General features: G+C 46.9%; 2 protein-coding genes across 11 annotated transcripts in view; both read right to left on the minus strand.

Moving 5' to 3' along the window:
- DNAJB12 (DnaJ heat shock protein family (Hsp40) member B12) overlaps positions 1 to 227 on the minus strand; it is a 14,106-nt gene extending 13,879 nt beyond the window's left edge. For all 5 annotated transcript variants that reach the window (XR_002439960.1, XR_002439959.1, XM_021400619.1 and 2 more), the window contains exon 1: positions 31 to 227. Coding sequence is in view for 3 of the 5 variants with exons in the window: in XM_021400619.1 (XP_021256294.1) it covers positions 31 to 163 (133 nt within the window). In the remaining 2 variants the exon portion in view is untranslated. The remainder of the gene's footprint in view (positions 1 to 30) is intronic.
- Positions 396 to 26,025, minus strand: part of MICU1 (mitochondrial calcium uptake 1) — a 96,496-nt gene continuing 70,866 nt past the window's right edge. For all 6 annotated transcript variants that reach the window (XM_021400616.1, XM_021400614.1, XM_021400611.1 and 3 more), the window contains 5 exons: positions 22,725 to 22,922; positions 13,403 to 13,540; positions 7,493 to 7,601; positions 2,237 to 2,326; positions 396 to 690 (listed from right to left, as the gene is read on the minus strand). In XM_021400616.1, the coding sequence (XP_021256291.1) occupies positions 530 to 690; positions 2,237 to 2,326; positions 7,493 to 7,601; positions 13,403 to 13,540; positions 22,725 to 22,922 (696 nt within the window). In that variant the 3' untranslated portion in view covers positions 396 to 529. The remainder of the gene's footprint in view (positions 691 to 2,236; positions 2,327 to 7,492; positions 7,602 to 13,402; positions 13,541 to 22,724; positions 22,923 to 26,025) is intronic.

Consider the following 26,025-nt stretch of genomic DNA (forward strand, 5'->3'; position numbering starts at 1 on the left):
CGCCCCGCGCCCGCGCCCGCCGCCGCTCACCGCGGACCCGCGGCGAGGGGTAGAGGCGCTGCGCCTTCTCCAGGAAGCGGCGGGCCCGCTCGGGCTGGTTGGCCTTGACGGCGGCCAGCGCGATGCCGATGCACCGCTCCGCCTCGTCCCTGTTCGACTCCATGGCGGCGGCGGCCGGCCGGGGCGCGGGCGGTGCTGCGCGCGAGGTGATGACGTCGCGCCCCGCCCCCCCTCTGGCCCCGCCCTGCGTCGTATTGCCGCGAGGGCGGGCGCACGCCGCCGCGGCGCGACGCCGGCGCAGTCGGTGCCCTCCCGGCCCACCGGAGCGGCAACGAGACACGAGATAAAAGCCGTGCGGTTTGTAATGGCAACTAGAAGTGAGGGAGTACAGCGTGCAACCCCGCCCTGCGAGTGAGGGCAGCACAAAACGTCCCCTTTCCTACGCGAGAGGAAAGCGGAGGGCCCGAGGCGGGCAGCAGCAGGTCCCGGTTCTGGGAAGCGGTGCCGCCCTCCAGCACAGGCGGCCCCGCTAGGGCCGGGGCAGGGTGAAGTCCCAGGCCGTCTCCTGGGCGCACTTCCACATAGCGCGCATCAGGCGCGTGAAGCCCATGTCCTTGGGCTTCTCCAGGCCCCGCATCAGCCGCTGCTTCATGATGGCCACAAACTCCTTGTTGCTCAGCTCGCCGTTCCCTGCGAGGAAAGGAATAGGTCAGGAACACCTGGAACCACCGCCAGGCCCCCAGGACACCCAGCCCAGCCCAAAGGGAAGGTGCATTTAATGAGCCACTTTCTTCATCTCAAAGTGTTTTTTTCTGCATTGCATCTAAATGCAAATCTGGGCAAGGAAACTCCGTCAAAGTATCGACGAGTGAGTGAGAGTCTCCCTGGTGCCAGAGGTAATGTCTACAAACACCAGTGGAGCTATAGACCACAAAGAGTTCTGCACTGCATTTCCACTTGATGCCTCCCTCACAGAGAGTGGAAATGGAGCCAGCAACAGTTCTTCCCCACAAAGCTTTGCTATCTAAATATTCAGCAAGTCTTCCTACAAGAGGGTGCCAATGGAGAACACGTGGGTACCCTTCAGTTCACCACAGTCTGAGCATCTGCGTTGAGGATGTGATTGGGAAATGACACTGAAGCACAGAGGAAAATAAAACAGATGCAGCACTGAGTGGTGCACGGCAGCAGGTGGAGCTGAAACCCAGAGGAACTGTAGCCAAGAGGCAGTACAAGAGATGGCACTTTTCTATGCCCCTATTTAAATCAGCAAACAGCGTCCCGGCCATGCATCGTTGCCACTGCATCGCAGCAGGATGGCTGCAGCACCAGGGCACCAGCTTGGGCTCTGGTTTAGATGCTGTAATTTTGGACAAATGCAGAATTTTGCTTCTCCCAAACCAAAACCATATTCCTCTTGCCTTCATCAGTGCATTTCAAAGGCCACTCTGAGGCTTGCTGTGCCCATCCGTAGGTGTGAAATGCCAAATGCCACTGAAACAATGGCAACCGTGGCCTATGAGCCATATTTTTGGGGGAAGATCCTGCCAGATTGCTTTGTGTTTCTCTGCAGTGGTGCCTACAGCCCTGATACACTGCAAGGGGTTATCAGCCAAGGGCCACGAGCAGCATGTCCAGTGCAGGAGGTACTGCCTGAAGCATCTCTAACTCAGGGCGAGCTCAACAATTCCACTGATTCCTGTTACCTCAGCCCGAGGTGGCTGCAGCCGGGCACTGAGGCTTTTGCTACCCCAAAACGTTTGCAGCCTGCAGGCCATTGCTGCACCAAGCTTACTGCAAGGCACAGAGCTGCCAGTAATTAGTTAGGCTGGCATGCGTAGAGGACTTTGGAGCTACAAAGTACCAGACTGGCTGATTTCCAGTGCTACAACACAACCACTCATTTTCTCGAACAAATCAGAGTCTGGTGAGAAAGAGAGAAGCTGCTTCCCACTGCAGCCAACCTACATCCAACACTTCTTCCACGTGTGATGTTTTAAGAGCAATGCATCGGGAGCTGTGCACTATCGGACACCCTTCCCAGAAAGGCAGCTACAGACCTATGGCCACACAGCAGAGCTCAGCGCGAAATGGGTATCTGCTAGCACACAAAACCCGAGTGAACCACTGGGCAGTTTACAAGGTGGCAGCCTTCTCCCTGCACTTCTTGCCCTGGTTCAGCTCTTGCCCATGCTGGCTGCAGCCGGCAGCGGTCACAGGACACTCGGTCACTCACCATCACAGTCGAAGAGCGCGAACACCACATCGCAGACATGGTCTGACAGCTCCACCTTTGCCACTGTCCTGGCCACCTGCTGCATCGTCACTGCGTGAGAGGAAGGCACACGTTAGTGGGACACCAGCACCCGTGGCTGCCACCGAGACAGGCAGAAAACTCTCCCTTTTCCATTTTAGCAGCCATAGACTCAGTGCAGGGTTAGGCAGTTGATTTTGCTGCGCCAAGGAAGTAAAAACCCAAACCCTCACAGGTCCGGTTTAGCCATTCCCTGCAAATAGTAGTGCCCATCCGACTACCTTTTGCTGTCTCTCTGAGCTAGCTCAGCATCATTTGTTGTGGCTGAAGCACCCCACTCTAGCCTCTCCATGCAATGGAAGAGCTCTGCACAAGCATGTTTGCATCTACCCTTCATTCAGCTGAGCTAGAACCCAAGGTGAATGACTGAAGGCTCCCATTAGAAGCAATTTCATTTTGTAATGCATCACCATGATGTGCATTCAGATGGTACCACGGGAGGAAATCTTGCAGGGGTGAGAGCCACCTAGCACTGTGTGCCCCAAAATTCAGCTTTCTGGAGCACTGGCCCCATTTGCACCATTATCTCTATATTTAATTTAAAAAAGCTGTTTTCCAACCAGTTGCACAGCAGCTCTGTGGCACTCCACCGAACTGAACTGGCCCTTGAAGCAGAGCAGTGAGCGGTGTTTGCAGGGAATCCTGTCCAGTGCTACCAGAATAAAGCTGTTTCCAAGTCACTGCTGAAGAAAACCCAAATTAGTTTGAGTCCCCAAGATGCAATGTGGTCAAAGGAATGAACCCAGGTGATAGCATTCCCCAGCCCTACAAAGAAGCGTGTTAATGGTCCAGGATTTAATCAGCTCACACTGACATCAAATGCTCACAAACTGTAATTAAATTCCCAAGCTGACTTCAGCTTCCCCTGCTTCAGGAAAGGAATAAAACCATAAATCTTTTAGCAAAGGCTGGTGCACGCCAGGTCAGAGGCACAGGAGGACATGGTATAATTAGATTATGTCATGCTGTCCTTGGGCTGATGCCAGCCACACCTCTAGACCCTCACGAAATGCCTTCACTGCAGAACTGCTGTTCTTTGCTGACCTACCCTCTGTTTCCTGCCCCTGCAGCTGAGAGCAAGCTGCCTGTCAGCTCTGCTGAACCTCTGGAATAACCCAGCTGCAGCACTGGGAGCTGCAGCAGAAGAGCATGGCAACAAGGGGAGAGCTCCTTACAGCTTCCTGCAAGGAGGCTGTGGCCTGTGGGACAAATCAACATCATCTCAGGTGCTCTCCTGCACTGAACAACACAAGGGAGAAGTCACAGGAGAGTCACAGAATCATAAGGCTGGGAAAGCCCGCTCATCAGCTCACCCACCCCATCCCCAGCCCACCCCCACCTGCCCACTGCCCACATCCCTCACTGCCACATCTCCACAGCTCTGGAACACCTCCAGGGATGCTTCCCCACCTCCCTGGGCAGCCTGTGCCCATGCATTACTATGCTTTTGGAGAAGAAATATTTCCAACCTGAGAAGGAAAGAAGCAGCCCTGGAGGAGAAATGCCTTTGGAGCAAAACCCTCTCTCTAGCCACAGCACAGCACAGCTCTCAGACAGCTTTGCTTTTGTAACAGCATCACAAATACCAAACAGAAGAGTTTGCACGGGTACAATATAGGTCTCTGGCAGCAGTACAGGGGTCAACTCTCATCTTCATGTGCTTTCTCTGCAGGCACAGGAGCAGGAGCTCCCATGACCTGCAGCACACCTGGAGCAAACAGCTGTCAGGGAAGCCCCCTCATCCTCAGCATCCCGGTAAATGGAGAGCCCAAGGCTGTTCAGAGACCTTAACTGGGGCCACAGGATTGGGTTAAGTGCTCAAGCTGTCCCCATGATTGAGCATGTTCATAAATGTGAAAAACTCAAGGAAAAAGAAGCAACACTGGTTTTAAAAAAAAAAAAAAGAAAAGAAGCACTGAAAAAGCTTATCTATACTTATCTCTCAGCTTAATTTTCCCTACCTGTCAGCACATGCTGCAGAGGTGCTGTAGCACACCTAGGCTTAGGGAAGGAGAGAGGCTTTAAGTGCTGTAAACCACCACATAGCCAAGACCAATCATCTCCAACAGCAGAAGCAGTCTGTATTTCCTCAAACAGCAATGCTGAACGTCATCACAGAATCACAGAATGGTTTGGGGATCATCTAGTTCCAACCCTGCTGGCCACAGGCAGAGACACCTCCCAGTAGGCCAGGTTGCTCACAGCCCAGTGTCCTTCAGTTCCCTTCAAACACAAACCTTCCTGAGAGGTGCCAGATCAAGCCCTGACTCCACATTCCTCTGCCGCAGGCACCCCAGTGCACAAGGTGTTTCAATGAGGTAAATAAAAGTAAAGTGAATCCATGAATATAATTTCTTTGCCGTTTTAGAAAATCAAAGAGGTGCTATCTGGGGAAACATCTCATCAAACAGCCTTTTCCCTATTTGGATTTTGTGATAGCAGCATCAATCTCTACGCAGGGATGTCTCTAGGATTTCATGGCATCAAATATTAGTTCTACTATTCCATCTCGAAAGCTGTTTTTCTTTAAAGATTTCAAGTGTTGCAGCTTTACGCCAGCTCCTTTAACGAGCCATTGGAGCATTTCATGCAGGGTTAGTGCACGACAGTTCTCTCTTCCACCCAGCTCCCCAGGATCACACCAAGCAATGCCTCACAATGTGCTCAGCACACAGGGTTGCATGCGTCAGGAACGTGCCAGAGCCCAGGCAGATGGCAAACGTCATTTTTCTCTCTGTCTTGAGATTAATCATTTGGCCAAAGTAACAACAGATGGATGTTCTATCTCACTTATCTTGAAGGCTCTGTTTCCTTCTACTGCTGAAGCATAACTTCCTCTTGCCTATACTGCAAGTCACTCAAAGGCACTGCCTCTTGCCTTATGACGCAGGGGAGCTGTACCGCGGCACTGCCACTGCCAGCAGGATTGCTGCTCAGAAAGTCTGGCTGCAGATGGTGCCAAGCAAGTGCAACTCACACCCTCACCTCAAAAGGGGACTTAGCAATGAATTCCGTGCCAGCCTGCTGCCAGCTGCATGCCCCAGCAAACTGCCTGGAGCCGTCTGCTCAATAACGTTTGTCTGTGATTTAAGAGAACAATGACTACGTGTTTCCAGTGGAACCAGAGAAGGATGAATGAGGAATCTCCATGATAGTTTGTGGGTCAGTTTTACTATCCTCTTTAGAAGAGGCTTCCTTAATTGAACACCAAAAAGGAGTTGCCCAGCTATGGCTGTTTGGTGCCATCCATTTTTCCTGTTTCACATTGAACAGCACTTCTAGAACCTAACAGCCAGTCTCCTGCATGAGGTTAGCAGCAAGGATACAAACTGTTCTTTTTCTCCTCCCAGTAGGATAAGCAATTTTTATATTTGTTGCTTTTTAATAAGCAACCCTATAAGAACTTGGCTTTTGGAGGAGATGTAGCCCACTTATTGCTGATTTGATTTGTAGGTGTAATATCCAGATGAGGTGAGAATGAGCGTGCATATGGGAAACGTGTTGCATGCAGACAATTTAGGTGTGTGAGCATGCAAATTCCTGCTGCAAAACCCAGGCATACTGCTGCAGGTTGATTTGCACCCGCATTAAGGCTGCAGTAAAACCTTCCTCATGCATCCTGCCACAACTTACAGCAGCATCCCTGGGCTGGGCAGTGCAGATAGAGGGAAGGGGTAACTTGTGCCAGCTGCCAGACACAGACAAAGGAGAGGAACTGCAGCACAGCTCTCCTGCCAAGGCAAGAAGGGCTTGAACCCAGGAATGGCAAAGGGGTGGTGGCTGACACTTCTGGAGCACCCACACTTTGAGGCTTTTTCCACTCCTCCCTGGTTTGCAGAGTGTTAACTAGACCTATCCCCGTGGCTTTCCTGCCCTGCAGGCTCCTGGCAGCAGACCTGGAAGACTCCTGGCAGAACACAGCAGCATGAAGCCTCCCACGGCTTCTTCCTTCAGCCAAAAGACTCCTCAATCAACGGCTGTAGCTCCAGCACAAGCTCATTAATTGTACATAATTAAACAGTAATCACACTGATTTACCAACTGCGCATGGACCTAAATACTCCACAAATACATATTTTGTGACTGGGCAATTGCTAATTTACTGAAGATAGTGAGAAAATTGGATTTACTAGGCTATTATTACCACACTGCAGACAGGGCTCTGCGCAGCAGCAGCACATCCATATTTCATATACGGTACATCTTGCTCATTTTCACTTTCAAATTAGAAGGGAAAAAAAACGACAACTATCTGATTCTTTCAACTTTAAGTCTTAAGATGCTGTGATCTAAAGGAAAGAGTACAGATGATTCTCCAAAAATTCAGAGATGAGGAGAGCTGTTGATGCATGCAGGAAAAGATGCAACTCCTATAGCAATTCCACTGCCCAAGAACCTAATCATACCCTAACATTCCTGCAACAGCTGGACAAATAACTTGCTTCTGAAACACCTGATTTTGCAGCTGATCTAACTTGTTAGTAGACAGGAGCTTCCACGAAGCTTAAACTCTGGACAGAGACTTCAGTGCTCAGCCCAGGAACTCAATGGAGCCCCAAATTCACATGCCATTACTTGGATTTTAGACCAGAAGTGCAGCACGTAGCTATTCTTTCTAAGCAAAGCCTCTTAATTTTAAAGAAAGAGGAACCAGTGGTTGTACAGTGCCTACCACCAGCTCCACTGCTGGTTAGTGCACAGAGACCTCTGCAGGAGAAAACCCGCAAGAAAACTTCTTAACATACCACTTGTCATTTCCAACATTTTTTCAAGCATTTGTAAAAGGTTGGAAAGATGTCCCTCCCAAGACTGGTCTGGAGAAGAAATCTTGAGGTGCCTGGGCTGATGACATATTCAGGGGTTTGTTTTGCCTCTGTACACATCTGACCTGAATGGTTCTTTTGAAGAGCTTTATCACAGCTTACTGATCTATTCAGGCTATATATTTCAGCATTTTCTTCCACTCTATATCTAAAATGGAAAAAGTATAAAACCCCAAATCCCTGTTTATCCACGCACTGCAGCAAGTTAAACCTCTCATCACAGGGAAGAGCTGCTGTTTTGTGACATGTTTAATCCATCAGACAGGGCTTGTTGGCCAGCTCTAAGCCCAGCCACACAGTGTAAGCTGTGCTGCCTCATGCTCACAGCATCTATGTGCCTCATAAGCTTCAATACCTTTATCAAGTGAAGCTCCAGCCATGTGGTAAAAGCTCAGTGCCGTGTCCACGTCATTTATATTCTTCAAAAAAGTGAAGAAGTTCTCCACCTCTTCAAATGTCAGCCCCTACAATAGAAAAAGAGGGTCTTAAGTGACAGGAAAGGTGGAGTGTGACTCAATAGCGCGACCTTACAGCTGGGGTTTGGGACACTACTACAAGCAGGTTTGCGTATTAGATGTACCTAAATTAGCTTTGCTATAGGATGCTGCAGAAGGGGTCTATTTGCTCTACCTACCTGTACAGCACACAGGTAGAACAGCTGGTGGCAGAACAGTTGGTGACTGGCGACTCCCATCTCCATTTAGCTGCAAAATGCAGCCCGACGGCATTGACCCCTTTGCATTGCACTGAGAGCTGCAGCCTCCAGACCACCTGAGCTGGTGCTCCATCACAGCAGGGACAGCCATCCGGCTGCCCTCTCTGCAGTGATCAATCAGCCTGTCACAGGAGTTCCGGCTCAGCCTCCTCCTGCCACCTCTAGCCAGAGAGATGGATGCACTAAGACACTGAAACCACAACTGCGTAACATGGCACTGCTTCAGAGTCCGGATGAGAGAGCACACACTGCAGCTGGTGCTGCCAAATATAAACTCCTATGATCTGCTGTCACCCTGTTCAAGCTGCTCCCAACAATTTCCAATCAGGGAAGAAATGATCTATCTTTTTTGAATATAAAGCACTTTAAAAACAACAACAACAACAACAACTTCTACAGACACAGCACCTCTAGGACTGTAAAAAGAACTACAGAGAATTTGTAGCCTACCCAGAAATGCTTCAGCCTGTTCCTGTCCTCCATGTAACTGAGTACGTGGCTGTGCACAGCTGATACATGCTGCAAAGGATGCACACCAACTGCAGCAGCAGGGTTTGTCAGCGCTGGATTCATAGATCCAGAACAAAAAGGATGAAGTAGCAGAGTGCACACATGGACAATGCATTTAAAAAATCCCCAGTCACCGCACAGGGGACTTTCTTCAGATGTGTACCTGCTCTGTTTCCCAAGCGGTATGCTAACAGCCACGTGGCAGAATCAAATATTATGCTGTCCCAGCAAAAGAAAACATCAGGTGCTTTTGCACAAGGCAGCACAAAGACTCCTGCTTTGTACCATGCAGCTACAAGAGAACAAATCTTGGCAATTCAGACACCCACCCATCCAAGCACCTCCCTGCTGGGTGTGTGCGACTGAGCAGAGCACTAACAGTTCAGAAACTCCATGGGAGCTAGGATCTGCACAGCCACTTTCAGGCCAGCAGAAGACACTGTGCTCTAACTTGCCGATCATATGACATCCCATAGTTGTGGCAGCGGCCACAATGTACCCCAGCAACCACTGTAAGCAGAGTCCCAGTGTAGCATTTTCCTGGGAACTTCCACCAGGAAATGGCCAACGTTGAGGCCAAGCAATGTTTCTCTTCATGCCAAGTGGCCCCTTGTTCAGCAGTTTGTGGTGGTTGCCGTTGTTTCAGCCAGCAGCAAAGAAGGTTACCTGCTTATGTACAATCTTGTGGTCCTTGTCACTGCTAGAAAGCAAAAGCAACGACACATGGAGACATCCTACTAATCCAGGCTTTCGTGGGACACACATACTAAACCTCCACAGCAAAAATCCAGCTGGTATTACAGAACTGAAGAAGTAATGAATTCTGTCACTGAGGCTGGCAGCAACATTTACACCTTCCCAATTCTCTAAAACTGGAGAGCTGCAGAATTGTGCTGACAAGCTGACAGCAGTGAGCGATCACTATCAGCCAGCAGCTGGGTATGGGGATTAATCTGTCCCCGTCATTCTGTCTGTCAGCGCTGCTCAGTTCTCCGTAAGTCACTCATGTCTCTGCTGAAAGACCAATAGACACGAACCTACTAAAGGTTCTGTCTTTTGTTCCTCAGGACCATTTCCACCCATATCTGCTTTCTGTGGCTTCTACCTGAATTTTCATTCCTTCTGCTCATGTGGAAATAGCATGCAGAGCAAGTCCTTCACCTGTTCTCTCCCTTGCTCTGCTGTCATCGGAGTAAGAAAATGCAGTCTCAACACAAAATCATACTGCACAGCCCCAGGCAGCCAACAGCCCTGAAGCACGTCCAGAAGATGACCTGGATTAACAGCTTCTGAAGAGCCAGCTTGGTTTTCTGTTGGTTAGGGAGATATAAAACAAATGTCTTGCTTGCAAATACTGCAGACAACACAAGTCCTTTACTAGGAGGAAAGCATCTCAAGGGGGGGTCAGAAACAATTTTACATAAAGCAGCAGCTCCAGTGAATACACAGAGGAATGCACGTATGCACAGTAAGGTGGGATTTTTCAAGAGTACAAGTGAGAGCAGGCGAGCAATTATACAAGAAAATACACTATTCCCAAAGGCAGAAACACAGAATGATGACGTTGGAAGAGGGGTAAAGGTTTGCCTGAAACCACAGCTGTAATGATCAGGGGGCTGGCAGGGTCACTGTGCCCAGAATGGATAATTGCAGCAGACAATGTGTGGAAATTTAATCAGAAAGTATTCGAGGTAAAATGCATTTCCAAGGTAATGCTGGATTAAAAGCTTGCAATGTAGTTACTGTCCAGCTCTCGCCATCCCCTCTCCACACCACACTGCCCCAGCTGTTGTATTCCCACTTTGACAGTAACAGCAAGTCACAGCTCCTGCTGCTTTTGGTGAGATTGCAGCAGGTTACTAAACCATGTGGATAATGGTTTAACATGACTTTAAAAGCGTGAAATGAAGGGATCCAGAGAAAAACTCTCCCCACAACATACTCACATCAAGTTGCTGTGACCAAGAAGCTGTCCAGTAACAGGAAACAACTACAGGACAAATGGTGAAGTGGCCAAGTGGCTTCAGCATCTCTTTGAGGTCTGGAACCCAAAGGGGGGCATGGAAGAGCACCAGCTCCATTCCTTCTCCACAGGTGAAGAGCAAAGCAGAGTGTGATGCAGCAGCTGCTGGCTCTGCAGATGTCTCAGTTGCAGAAGCACTGCCAGCACTGAGCTCCTGCTGTTCCCAGTGAAGAGCACTTCCTAACTTAATGCTACCCTCATTTACAAGGGCAACTCTGCAAGCACATCCCTAAATAAATTAGTAGGGAAGCTCAAAAGGCAATTTTGAATGGCGATTCTGGCAATGGCAGTCCTATTTCTAAAGAGACGAGGAAATTTAAGCGACATAAAAGCAATAACATCTGCACCTGTGCGATCCAATAAAAGCACATCAGCATATTTAGATACAAAGTGCTACACACAGACCTGTGAGGGATACCGTCCTCTGCAATACCCCAGGAGAACAAATACTTTCAGGAAGAGGTTCTCTTGTACAAAAGACATTGCAACGTTAGGCACCAGGCTGGGCTGTCTGTGAGCTAAGGCCTGCCGAAACAGATGAGTGTGGTGCCTAACTTCTGCCTTGCGTAAGCACAGCCTTTGAGCAGTGCTTACTGGTGGCCAGAAGGTTTATCTGCTTCTGGGTAAAGAAGCTGCCACTCCTTGCATCCTTTACTTCTCCCTAAACCAATGTGTATCTTTTTAATAGAGGGACTGTCGCGTTTTAGGATTTGGTTGCTTCACCTCCCCCAGCCTAAGGAATTATGCATATTCTAGCAATTCTGTTGTTGAAAACATTTCTTTCCCCTTAAAAGTTATTGGAATGAAGAAATAAAAAGACTTGCTCAGAATCTGTCTATTACCTACAAATAGAAACACCATCTGGCTGCCTTAGGGATGAGGAATAAGGTAAAAACAAAAGTTCTTCCTCTGCCACAGATGTCAGGTTTCTGACTGACACATGGAAGGAAGGGAACATCTGCTGTAAGAAACCTTCCAAAAATAACTCCCTCTGACTAATTTCTCATACACCCAGTTACTGTTCCACATATATATAAAATCACAGCAGAAAATCGACAGTTTGTAACAATAGAGTTGACGTTTTCTATTCCACAGACATCACTCTGCTCAGCCACAAAGTATTTGTCCCCAAGAAATCAAATAATTCCTGTTAAAACTCAAGGGGAGCAGAAGTATTGGAGGAGTAAAACCCCCAGTGTCTCACTCAAAAATCCAATAAATGGACTCAAAACTGCAGCCTTGGAAACACTGATGGTCTTATTTAAGCTAGTGACCAACGGCTTAGGAAGTGAGATTTCCATGTATTGACAGGCAATTTTCTTCCTGCTTTTGGGCATTGTTTGCTGTGACAAACAATGCATCATGAAAGCACCTGAGCTCAGGCCTCCCCATGGAGTTAGGACAAATGAGATGTTTCTGAAATACAGAGATTGCTGACGAGGTTCCACTTGAGAGAGGCACTCCGGGGATGCCCAAATATGCTCAGCCTCTGCACTGTGCTGGGAGAGATCAAAACTCACTTGACATCGCTTGTTCAGCTTTAAAGGAACGCTCCCAGGAGCATCACCTGGGGCTATGCAGTACATGAGCTATGCTGAGGCTCATGGATGCTGCAGGCTCACCATTTCTGACCAGTATAACATAAAAAGTTTTGATTATGAAGATTATGTCTTCGGTGAACATTACTTTTTGAGATGAGAAAACTCACTTGTGGCTGAAGATCCTGGTTCACAGCTTCCATGTTCACAGCTGTGTACAGAAAGACCCCTCAGCTAAACCAGAGAGTTTTCACCTGGCTGCAGCACTGCCAATGGGAAAAGTCCCAACAACCTAAGGGTGGCAGGAGCTTGACCTCAGGGTATGTCAATAGAGACCTACTGGTGTATGTGCTCTGCTGCTTCAGCGTGTCCAAATTCTCCTGTGCAGTCTCAACACCAGCAGAAAAGGGAGGACAGGAGAAAAAGTCACCGATGCGGCTTTGTACGGACTGAGGATTCCTGAACACTGAAGGAGTTTTGGACAGTTTTATTTACAGTCTCCCCCAAAAGACAGAAAGGACAGACTCCAGCCAACACTGCCGTCCTGTAACACATTCTGCATCTAGATCTATCGAGAAATAAACACCAGTTCTGATTTCATGAGAAAGTGGCTTTAAGAGTCAGGCCAACCCAATGTGTAGGCAAAAGCCTTCCATCCATTCTCATTTTGGTTAATTGTATGTTTATAACCTAGTTAATAAAAGAACAATCTATCTTTACAGAAGCAGACATGAAATTCTAATACTGAAGTAATGCAGCACCCCAGACTTGCCTTACCTGATGAAACATGTCCTTTTAAGTATGCATATTTTATTCCAAGGTCTCTTGCTAGATTAACTGGTGCAGGATATGCAGACTTATTCCTCTCTAAATCATAAGTAATTCAAATCATTTTTCACATAAGTTCATAACTAAATAATAAACTGCCCAGCCAGAGCAGCTAATTAAACCAAGGTCGAGCCAGTAAGTAGGTGTGCATCTTCAGCATTCATTCTGGCTTCACACCCAGAGTGCTGCTTCCTAAACATAAGTTTTGTAAAGTGCAGCATCGTGTCGGTAGGGAGAAGCCTACACCCTGATCAGGACATGATCGCTACACTCCCACCTCCTGCATCTCCCCACTCCTGGAAAAGACTTATCAACTCCAAAGTCAGCATGTCTTTACAGATTGCTTTTCTCTGGATGACACGGATGGCTTGTTACAGAAGGACAGAGCTTTGCATGCCAACCTATTGCTTAGGAAAGTCATTTCCTGCCCTCAGCCCTTCACAGGGTATAAAATCCTCAGGGGTTTCTTCCATCTCTGCCATGAAGCATCACTCAGCTATGAGCAGTTTGGAAAAGGTAGTGGAAAAGACCATCAGTGCAATTTCCTCTATAAGCGTACTCACTGAACGCAACTCACCAGCTCATCCCTCAGCATGCTGCGAGAGATGGTTGCCTGCACCCCTGCCCCCCAGATTCCCAAATTTGACTGACCTCCCCATCTTGGAAGTGTTTCTTGAGCTGCTTCAGCATGACTGTGAGCTTCTTGGACTGCACGCCGCTGTAGGCCAGCAGCATGCTGCCAAACTGGCGCTCTGTGATCCGCCCGTCCACTGGGTCGTGACGCTCAAACTGCAGGGAAAAAAGATGATGAAAACAAGGGTGTAAAAAAGGCATGGTAATAACAAATGAACATCACAGCAGATGCACTTAGAAAAGAAATCCCAACGCATTTGATTAGTTGCTTCTCCAGGACTGTTTCCCTCAGAATCAGTGTTTCCTTGCATGGGCAACTTCTCAAGAAGTTTTTGCACCTAGTCCTCCTGGCTGCATCTTATTGGAGGCTATTTGTAGAACTGGATTTGAATAAGCAGGATGATTATTTTAATCTGAAACCAAGCTTGTGTCCACAGGTCTCCAAAGCAGTGAAATACAAGAAAAAATACTGAGGTGCTCTTTGCACGAGCTTCCAGCTTAGACATTGAACAAGGACCTGAACAAGTGGTGTTGCAGCAGCTTCCTCCCACCTGCTCAAAGACTCCAGTTCCACACATCTCAGCATTCAGAATCCCTTTCTTGATTTCCATAAAGTACATCGGAAATGCACAGCTGATTACAAGCCCGAGGATGACATTTAACAACGGAATTAATTTTTAAACTCCTACGGAACAACTCATTTAGCTCAAGAGTAACACTAATTTGACATAACACGGCTGTGTTAACCGTACCTGCCTCAATCACTTTTCTGCACTTAATTACACGGCTAACACAAAGCCAGCAAGGCACCCTGCTGAGATCAAGGTGGGAGCAGGGGATGAAAGGCAGCAGCTCTGCCCGTGATCTCAAATTGCTTCTGAAGGGCTGAATTTCTCAGGAAAGCCTTGACTCAGCTTCCAGAAACACAGCAACCCTGTACCTGGCTCTACACTGAGAAGCCACAGTGCAGCTCCCACTGACTTACAGGTGGGGAAACAAAAACATTTAACCAAAACACAGGAGCCTCCAGTCAGTCCTTGGCAGCCAGGTACTACGCTCGCTCATACGGTGCGGTGAGTACTGCAGGGACGTCTAAGGAAGGGAGTGATGAAGTGTTACACCTGTAACACCACTGTTACAGATCAGCTGCTGTCTGCTGGGCTCCAGTCTCAAGTACAATCACCACTGAGCTGAGAAAATGCCATTTGCCAAGCAGCTATGTGGCAAAGAGAGTTCAAAACTTGCCTCCGGCTGGTGTCAGATACACTTAAGTTAACTGTGGGAGGGATGAGCAGAGAACACTGCTTAAAGAAGATGCAGAAAAATTTCAGAGGGAAGAAAAAAGGAAGTTTAGGCAAATACCCAAAAGTTGGTTTTAAAATAAGCCTCAATGCTTTGCAGGAAAACAGAGGATGAGTGCAGCGGGGGCTGCAGTGATCCCCATTTCCACCTCTGGGCTTCACAGGTGCCAGCGCTCCTGGATCAGGTGGTTTCTGTGCTCCTGGAAATCACCAACAAAATACATTTCCTGAAATGATACATTATGTGGTAGTGGTGTTTCTTCATCACGAAGCTTGGCTTCAAATGATTTGTGAGAACCTTGTTTTCAGCTTCTAAAAACACTGCCTAAGCTGCAGCAGCCCCTTCCCCAGCTACCTGCCGGGATGCAGGCGTGTTTTCTCCTGCATGATTAAGAGCATATTTCCAGTTATAAATCAAAACTTCAGAGCTGCTGGCTCTCTCTTGGCAAGCAGCAGGCACACTCAGATTGTTGTACACTCAGGTTGGGCAAGCTCTTGGCAAGCCCAGTGCTGCCGGACAGCTTCCAGCCACCACCACTTGGTGCCAGCAATGGATTCTGCATGTGCACAACAGTAAGGCTGCAAGATTTAATAAAGCACAGAGCTCTCCAGTGTCACCCGAGGTGCTGTGCAAATTAGCCTAAAATATATTAGGCAATATCAACAGTCAATAGAAGACAGTGCGATGTGCAGGACAATCAAATGTGCCCCCCAAAAGGGCAGGAAGGCAGAAGAAATGGGTACAGTCAGAAGTCCCCAGAGCAGATATCCCAGCGCCAACCTGGAGCAGCTACCCCAGCCTGGTCCATGCAGCCAGCCCATGTCCACATCAGCCATTAAAGAGACCACCCACAAGCTGAAAAATGCACTTAATACCCTTCTTCCACCCCTACACCAAAAAATTAGACAAGTAAAACACCTCCATGTTTCTCTAAGAGAAATTTCTTATATATCTCTAACAATAAGCTTTGAAGTAGCTTTTGGTCTGAATAACTCAGTCTACCCTCTTTTGCTTCGGTGCATACAGGAAAGGCTTCATCAAATGAAGAAAGCAGAAGGCAAATAAAAAGAGACTCTCTTCTCTGCTTCTGTATCCCCTTAATTGCAGAACTCCTCATTGAAAGGCAATGCAAGAATCCACCACAGAACGACAGACCCGTAATCACTCCGCTCCCAGAGTTCACTGCTTGTTTTGACTAACCCACCCCACCTGCTCCTGGGGGAAATCAAACGCCAGCCCTGAAAAGCACCCAGCCCGAGCTGCTTCAGAGACACCACCACAAAAAGTATCTTTGTTCAGGAAAAAGCTGGGACTTCTTATACAAGGACATTGGTTTCCTCTCATCTCCTCCTGCTGCCACCAGCTGCAGTACTCACGGCTGGGTAATGAGGCAGCTCCGAGGGCTGCGAGCCACCTAGTATGGGCTGCAGGACCTGCCTGGGGTCCTCCCAAGCACAGGGAGTGGACATGGCCAATGTCACCATGGACTCAAGCCATCTGTCTCACAAATGTGGAGTTCTCAGGTCTGACAAAGAATGGGGCAGCAGGACTGAGTGTTTAAGCTTAAGGCACAGCAGCATCACGTCTCGAAGAGCTGCTTGCAGATCCCAGGCTCCGCAGGTCTCGGGTCAGGGCTGCATCGCTGCTCCCTGCCCTGCTTCAATACTGCTTTCATCCACAACACCGCAGTGTTTTGGAAAGAAAACTTGAAGATGATACGGTTGCTTTTTTTAATCTTAGTCCAGAAACAGCTCTCCTTCAGACAAAGGTCAGACTCGGGTACCAGATCCTTCTCAGGGAAGGTTTCTCATGTCAGCCCACTCTCCTCCTCTATACACTTGCCATAAGCAATAATGCTAAAAAGATACGTGCAGGGAATTTCTACCTAAAATCCTGGTGCTGGAACCCTGACTCCTCAGCAGCTGTGAGCACCAGGAACCACTTGAAAGCAAGGAGCAGGGATGTGGCCACCAGACCCAATTGTGCAAAGCAGCACCATGTCTGCACTGCCCGAGGGGGGTGCTGGAAAGCCAGGACACCCAGGGACAGCTGAGCACCATGCGCAGCCCGCAAAGTCCAGGGGACACTGTCATTTGGTTTTTAAACCAAAGCCAAACGCTCACCACCCAAACCAGTAAGAGCCTCAGCACCTGCCCAGCGATGAAAGGGACGTGCACGGCTGGGATGTGTTGATGAAAACACAGCTCTGAGTTTCTTCAACACCTCCCAGACTGTTTGCTGATTGGCTTTGAACTCCCAGCTCCAGCCGGCACAGAGGTCCTCTGCTTGGTATTTCTTCTCTCAGCAACACTTCCAGCAGCCCCGGGGCACTCAGTTTGTGGTGGGACTTGAACATCTTTATTGCACTGCCTTACCCTGTGACAGAACAATTACAGCACCCTGAGCTGCACAGGGGCTTGCTGAAAGCTGCTGCACAACTGTGCTGGTCTGCAAACACCAGGGAAAGTTATGAAACATGGTCACATCATGCAGCTTTAAAAGGGAGATTAAGCACAAAGCACAGCATTCATGCAGTGCAGGAGTCAGCATTTTCAAGTTATTGGTTTTTTTTTTATTATTATTTTTCAGAAATCTCCTAAACCAATCTTCTACAGTTTGATGCAGATTTCTCTGAAAAGCAAACTAACAGCAGCCAGGCATCCCAGTAACATAATGCTTATCCTCTTACACGCATTCCTATCCAGCTGTATTTTAGCAAGCTGTTAAATTGCTAGGAAGGCTTCTAGGCTTCTCCTAGAAAACAAACAATGCATAGGGCCCCTAAAATCTCAAAAGCAAGCACCTAAGAAAGAAATGTATGTGTGCTACTTCTTATTACCTGTTAAGACAGCAGGAAAAATATCTACAAGGGCTTTTGGGTGGAGAGAAGAGCACAGAGGATGATTTTTGAGCTTATTTATGTTGTTTAGACAAGCACCGATAACAGAAATATCACTAATTCTGTCAGTTCTAAGGGTACTTGACAAAGGTGACCTGTTTGGAAAGGTGGCAAAGTGCGTGTAATAAGGAGCCAAAGGGATCTGGGAAATAACGATTTGTGGGGTAATATTCAGATTCACAATCTATGACCCTTTAAAGTAGTATTTGCTCAAAGCTTGATTGGACAGGCTGTAATGCATTATTTATCTGCAAACTGCTGCAGCACTGGTTCTGTTTACTGTTCTGAAGAAACGTGCTGCCAGGATCTCCTGTCAAGTTGCATATACAACTCCGACAGAGAAGAAAAGCACTGTTCATCTTCTTAAAACCCAGCAAGCTCATCTGTCCAGAAAAAAAGGACAATCTGGGAGGAAGCTCTGGTGCTTGCAAGGACACCAAATTAATGCCAGAAGAGAAAGCATAGCAAAAGTTTCTAAATGGTTTTTAGTTGGAAAGATCAGAGGTCTCCAAACAGTCTTATTTGACCAGTTCTGGACACCACCCTTGCACACCAGGATGCCCGTGAAAGTCAGTCCAGAGCTAGATAACACATGTGGAAGCAAACCATGACTGCTCTTAACATGCAGATGTGGCACTGGGGGACGTGCTTCAGTGGACAGGTGAGCCATTTTCACAAAGGAAAAATCCCATCTTTTGAATGCTTTCCCTCTTCTCCCTTTGCTCTTCAAGAGCAGCTTAAGTGAATATGTGGCAGGAAGGTTAAAAATGTGCATCTGTCGGCAGCAGTGAAATCCTCGCAGAACAAGTGCTTTTTAGATGCTTTTGACATTTCTTTGGCCTTGGCACAGAACCACTACCTGCAAGGGGAAAAAATTAATTCCAACCACCAGCAACTTGTTACGCTTTAATGAGCAATTAAAAAGGGTTATGTAAAAATGGCTGTACCTTAACTTCATCCTCATGAATCAAAGTAACTTCTTGCCAGCTCTGAAAGGATCTGTATTTTGAAATCTCAAGTGTTGAGGGAATGAAATGAGAAAAATGTAAAAGAGAGGAATCTGTAATACTCAAGTCTGATGAATTAGAGTGAGGCATTCACCCAACTGCCAAGGGCAGAATGGGATGAGATAGAGTACCTGGCTCCTGCTCTGCCAGCCAAGAGCCTGGCTCCCACTGCTTCTCTCTGCCCTGACTGCATCACTGCCAACGGTACAAGTGACAATCTTCCTGGGACCCAGGTGTGAGGAGCGGAGGAGCTCCTCCATCCCATGTGCCCACTGGATAAGGAAAACACAAAGTTCAGAAATGTAATGAGCTCCTGACCTCTCTGCAGGAAAATCTGTTGGCTGGTTGCACATACCCAAGCCAAACAGTCTGGAAATCCAAATAAAAGTCTCTGTGGAATCAATGCACACGGTTTTATTACGAGTACATAGCTCTTTCACTGCCTGCTAGAGTTCACGCTTTTTCTGCTTGGCCTTGGAGCTCAATTTACCAAGAGAAAGTAAGTTAACTGCACTTTAAATCAGTTTAGCAGAGAAAAGGGAGTGAAAAGGGTAAAGGAGCTGCCCTGACCATCTCACATCACCCATCACAGCACAAACAAAGACAGGATTTTCCAGATGACAGCAGCAACTTGTGGCACCTCAGCCATATTTTCAGAATCCTGCTTTTCATCTCTCTGTCCCAGCACTCAAGACGACATTTTGGTTCAGGAGGGACCACTACTGGGGCATCCCTGATCCCTGGGTAAACAAAGATCTGCAATTGTCCTTATGTTTAAGCATAAAGATACACATCCATGTAAGGATCCAGCTCCTCAACCTATGGGACAAGCTCCTTCATGGGAAGCTGCAGCCACCTCCTTGAAGCACAGACCCCATTTCAGCCTGTACAAAGTGCAGGGCTGCATTAGGACCTGCTCTTCCGAGCCAGCTGAGAATCTATGCCCTCCCTGCCTAACTACCAGGGAAACATCGTGCTACAGAAATCTCACTGCAGGCACTTGCAAAAAATAATTCACTAAGGTTTGACACCGTAGGCACGTACCTCACTGCTGGCAATAAGAGAGCTGAGGAAATAAAACAAAGCGAAGAATGGTGATTAAATCACTGATCTTAGCAGGCTTGGGGTTGCATTTCAGAGAGCAAAGAGGTGATGCAGATGTGGAGAACAAAGAGCAGTCTTTCCTGCATCTACTTAGAGAATCACAGAAAAACGTAGGCTGGAAGAGATACATGGGCTGGCTGGGACTCTCAGTCCAAGAGGACCAAGGACATGGGAAGATCTAGGACAGATACTACCAAGCAGAAATAGCGTAAACGATGATGTCAAGAACTATCCATCTTCCTAACTCACAGAACTCACTCAAAACAACACTATTTAAGACAAATACTGCATATGGGACATACTGCCTGCAGAACCTGCACTGCCTTTTTACTCCAAACTTACCACCCTTTGTCACACTGATAGGAGAAAAGGGAGTTTTTCCAAAGATGCTAATACAACAGAACATGAAAGTGGTAAAAAAAAAAGGCTGAGGACTTGTTCGGGATCCTGTCCCATTGGTGGGTTGGTCCCCAGCATCCAGCCTTGGCTAACCCACATCAACCTGCCACACAGCAAGGATTCCAGCTCCACCCCTACCTACAGGAACTGATTTCAACAGGCAGAGCTGGCACCTGCTTATTGATACCTCTCCTGGAGGAAGCAGCAGCACTTCGCATGCACTTCTGCTCTGGAAGACAACAGGGAAGCAGTGAGATATCAGGGAAACCATCGAAACAGCCAAACCACAAAAAGTTATAACAAGTCATTAAAAGCTTCTCCTCTCCCTCTGGCTGTGGTTAGTTTTCTAATATTTTCCTTCCACAGCTGAGCTGAATGCTGAGTTCTCATGAAGTGATGGAAAATGTACTTTCATCAAAACAATAAGCAAAAGGGAAGAAAGCAGTCGCCACAGTTATTTAAACATGCCGTCAGCATTTCACCCATACAGGACAGGAAACGTCTGGGGCTTTGTCTGAGCTAATCATTCTCAAAAAGTTTCTGCATGAATATTTTGGTAAGCAGAAAAAAACAACCAGTAAGAAGAAAGTGGGTTCAGGTGGTCAGAAACTATTGTTCCACCTCCACAGCTGGAAGAAGAAACTAAACCTCTAGCTGCAGATATGCCTGGATCTGTCTTACCACGCTTTTCAAAGTGCCTGTGTTCATTAGAGCACGCCTTGGAAAAGGAATGATGCGAACCCACCAGGTATTGTGTGAAAAGCCACTTCAACATGAACATAACCATGAAATGTGAAGCAAGGAGAGAGGGTGGGAGATAACATCAGAAGAGATAAAAGCACTAGAGGAGAGAGGCCACGTTACATAATGCTGAGGACAGAAATAGGTCTGTATTACCTAAATCGGTGAAAACTACAAACAGAAAAATCAGGTGCTTTAATATCATGAATTCAGGAAAAAAACCCACAAGTTTGGCAGAACAAAACCATCAGCATTGCATGGGTCAATTTTTCAGTCAAAATCATACAAAAAATGCTAAGCACAGCATGGACCGTGTTCAAGGGTGCATATTCATTAATTTAGCAAGACATCAGTATCTTGTACTGTCCACAATTAACTTGTCAGAAAGGCAACTAACATTCATCAGAAAGAAGCACAACTGACTGATAACATTAAGAACTAAATTAGTACTTAACTGTTGCAAGAAGAACAGAACAAGTATGAGGAAGCTAAAAAAATCCCATTACTTCTTACTGAGCTAAGTGAGAACACACAGATGAACCACACAACTCCAGCACTGGGTTAGAAAAAATACTTCCGTGCCTGAACACTGCCTGACACTGGAGAGAAAGTGGCAGCGGGAAACCAGAGCAGAATGGAAAGTGAGGACAAAGTGATCTCTAGTTCTCTTCCCTTCGAGTTTCATCTCAGGTTTCTTAACCTTAAAAATTATTTCATTGATTTTCAATTTGTAGAGGAGCTGAAGAATCAACACTTCCCAGTCCACTGAGAACATTTTCCACCACCAACCTATTCCCCCTGTGAATGCACAGCCATGCCGCCAGCTTTAATGAATAGTTAAATGAAGCCAACTAGCTGGACAATTGCCCTCATTAAAACATTAGTCCTTGAGTCAGTTCCTTAGAAACTCCAAATAAAAAAGGGATCAATTCAGGTTCAGTTCACAGAGACTGATTTGATAGCAGCTTAATAAAAAGCTGTTCATCAGCTGAATCACACTGCCTGATCACGTGGACATTTGTGCATCAGACAGAAGCACTAGCGATCTCTGAATAGTACCTTAACATGTTATAGTTGTGAGGGGATCCAAGCACAAAATCCTCACTTGTGATTCAAAGAAGAACCTGGCTTTGCTCAAGCCAACTCAAACCTTCAGGCTTTTTCCAGAGAAAGGCAACGCATTAAACTGAATCAATTCCACTTTGGAACCAAGACAAACCCCAAGAAATCCACTGCTGCTGTTCCTGTACTCATATTATTCAAAAGAACCAAATGTTGAAGGCTGGTACTTGAAGTCAAGCTACGTGACTAAGAGGAGGAGTCTGGGAGCTGCTGTTAACTCACAGTAGTAGAAAAATAAGGATGCTTTCAATCCTGATGAATGGCAGAAGACTCAAAATAGACAGACATTTCTTATTCAATCCTAGGTTAACATACACTATAATGGAGGAGACCATGTATTTGGAAGACTCAAAGAAGGCTTGAATGCTTACACAGCAGAAATGTTTAGAGCAGTGAAGCAAAGAGGGAATGAGCTCAGATGAAGAGCTTTGGGAAGGCTGTAGCCCCAGGTCCTTAAGGGCACAGTTTGCTCAGGAGGACTGAGACAAACCTGCCTTAGTAAGGTAGCAGACTGCTCACCACCTCTGTTGTCTTTTTCTAGAGCATCTCAATCATCGTTGGGCAGCACCAAAGCATCAGCAAGGCAAGTACAACATAGAGGTACGTGTGTCTGGGATCCTGCATTCTGCTTCAACTCAGTAAAAACCACTAACAAAAAGAGCTGGAGATGCTCCTGGAAAGTGCAACATGCACTGACAAGTTCATCAGGAAGTCAACAACTGTTATACCACTCTACTCTCTCCCCATTCACAAAAATAACTCAAACCTCCAGCTTCAGAATATCGTGCTGCAGTTTGCGCTGGAAGTCGAGGAAGTGGGAGATGGTCAGCTTCCCCTTCAGATCCGCCCCAAAGAAGTATGTTGTCAGTGCTGAGTTGAAGCCGGTCTTCAGGGTGTTCCCAGTTGTGGATCGGTCTCTGTGGCGCATGCCCATGCTGGTTTGGGAGCGAATGATGCTCTGAACCTAAAAAACAAGAGAGAGAATGTTAGAATCAAAACCACCATGGGGAATTGTAAATCCTGGTTAGCCAGCACAAGGTCCACCTAGCTCACATCACACTTCCTTTCCCCCTGTGGACAAGGTTTGTTTGTTTTTTTTGTTTTTGTTTTTGTTTTACCCAAGGGCACTCTGCTATGGTTTTAAGCCACTAGTGCAGGCTGAGCCACAGACAGGGGCTCTCCAACACAGAGCAAAGGGCTCTTCAGACTGCATTAGCCCAAATGGACCCCCAGCACAACACCACACACTGCAAAAAATCTGAGTTATCAGCAGACAGATATCTGCCCCAACACAGTCAAATGTGAAATCGTGATGTAACAGTGGTATCTTGCAAAACCTCTGCTCTGGGAGCCACAGCAAACCATGTGGCATAGATTGCCTAGTGAAGATCTACAGTCAAGAGGTTAAATAAATCACCCAGAAAGCGAGAAGACAAGGATGCGGGAACAGCATGGAGAGCAATATAGGAACACTGCAAACATCCTCCTCCTTCTGAGCTCTCTGGAAGGTCCCACACAGCTCAAGCAGGAGTCACGGGACAGGGCAAAGACACCAAGGACAAGTTCACCAACTCCTAAGACATGGCAAAAGATCAAACACATCAAAGGATGTGACAGCTAAAAAAAAACAGAAGTCGTCATTATTTTAGGTAGGGTTATTCTTCACTTGACAGTGACTTCTTCCAATGTTCTGCCCAGCCCCAATGGGAGCAGAGCGAGAGGCTCCAAGGGGCTTTTCTGGAGCTCCAACAAAACCCACGGCTTTGCCCTCAGCCTTCTCCTGCTGACACAGATTGGAAGGAAGGAAAAGCAAAAGCAGCAGCTGCACAGAGCTTTAGCTGTCTAAAGGATCTGGGAACCTTGCTATGGCAGTATATAGCATGTTACATTTTTTGTTACAATCCCAAAGGGGATGCACTGGAGAACGTTGTGTACGCTTCCCAGGCTCACTGCCTCCCACTGCAAGGAACATCAAGTCACAGGGCAAAAGACAGAAACAAGGGGGTTGTTTTTCTGAAATATGCACTGTGATGTGAGGAAAGAGTTTGCCCCCTGGTTTGTAATGCTGCTGTAAATAGCAGCTCCTCCTTTTGCTTTGTGCTCCACTTTAACTGCAAGCTCTGCGCACACATTCCAGGCAAATATTTATAAACTGTCTGGAGTAATGCAGTTTACAACCAGCTGGGAAACCTGTCCCTTCTGCAAAGTGAATGCTCACCACATTGCAGGCTGTGTGACAGAGCATCTTCTGAGCATGATTCATATGGCGTCTCACGTTGCAGCCAGACTCATGCCCCTCTTTCCCTCCTCAACCACAGCAAGTACCAGACAGCCTGAACATCCATTTGTGGGCACCAGAGCCAAAACAAATGGCCTAGTCCCTATTTTGGGTAATTCTGATAGCCAGAAGTGCAGGCGCCCGCCGTATGTTCTCCAGCCCAGCCAGTGCTGTCCTCCCCCGCACCTCATCGATCGCGTGGTTCTGCACAGACGCTTCACTGTCTTTTTTTTAAAACACATTTCAGCCCAAGTGTTTGATCTATTTCATCTTTTGTACCAAGCAAGGGAAAAAAAATAAAAACTGATCAATGAAAATAGTTAAAAAGCAATGATTTGAAGAGAAACTCAAAGTAATGCTGCCTGCAAGTTAACTACTTTTCATCCAACATTTTAATTAAAAATAGAAGTGTAACTCACCAATTTCTGGTTTATATGCCGAAGGATGAAAACCTAAAGATGATAGTGATGCAGGCAGCAAGCTATTTAGTGCTACGCACTGAGCATATGCATCAACAGGAAAAAAATCTGTGGCTCTTCGTTGAGGCACGAGCAATTAACACCTTCCGGTTAGGCATTACAGCCTCTAACTCACACATCTGCTGCATTACTGAGTGACTGTTTTCCTTGATGAATACTCCAGATTTTCAGATGTTAATGAGAAGACAGACCTGTGGTTGGCTCTCTCCAAATGGAGTATGAAATCCATGCCCATAGCCAGCAGGGATGGCACAACGCTGAGGCAAACCTTTTCCTTCCCTTTTCCCCAGAACTGCATTGCTCTTTTAATGCTACCTCTAGCAACACACTCCCCAGGAAGGGGCACTTGTAGCTGTCCCTGCCAGGCCCATCTTATGGCACAGATTTTCAAACCCTGCCATCACCCTTTGTGCTCTGAGGCCTTTTCATAGGGAATTAAAAAAAGTGCATTTATTTTACAAATGATTACACATGTGTTTGTACACACACAAAAAAGGACGTGCCTCCCTCTGAAGCAATGTGTTTACCTTAATTACGTTTGCCAAGTGCAGCAAATCAGTTACAGCGCTATGTGCCCAGAGCAGATGGCAGCAATTTGATTTCACTAAGCGCTCGAGTCAAAAAGCTCATGTTCTCAGACACTTCTCCTTGTTTCGATATTGCCACATTCTTCTCACTTTCCAAAACAGCTCCTGCATCCCTTGACTCAAAGGCTCTGGAAGATCAGTCTTCACCAATACATTCTGATACTAAACAGCAATTTTATTCCTTTATATAGATGCAGTGACGCACGTAACAAGCTTAACAAAAATATGTTCCCCTTCCCAGGGATTTTTGTACGGCTTAACACACAGATAACTTCCTGATGATTTGAGATAATTTAATTCTACCAGATGATTTGAGATTATTTAAATCTGTTTTGTACTTTCATTTTCTGAGCACTTCCATAACAAGCATCCTGAGGAAACGTTCCTTCTTACTCTACCCACGGAATAAAAAAGCCAAGTGTGACACCTGCGCTAATGCTTTGGCTTCACTGCAACGTTAGTAGGCACTTAGCCATTTTCTGCTTTCCTTAAACTCATCTATCAATGCACTGATCTCACTTTAGAACATTAGTAACTACCGTAAAGTACCTTTTTGATTTGCTAAATATTACTAGATTCAGCCTGGAGAAGAGAAGGCTGCGAGATGACCTCACTGCTGCCTTCCAGTACCTAAAGGGAGCCTACAAACAAGAGGGGAGTCAACTCTTTACAAGAGTAGATAATGGCAGGACAAGGGGAAATGGTTTTAAATTGAAGGAGGGA

The sequence above is a fragment of the Numida meleagris genome, chromosome 5, assembly GCF_002078875.1.
Source record: "Numida meleagris isolate 19003 breed g44 Domestic line chromosome 5, NumMel1.0, whole genome shotgun sequence".
NCBI classification, from domain to species: Eukaryota; Metazoa; Chordata; class Aves; order Galliformes; family Numididae; genus Numida; species Numida meleagris.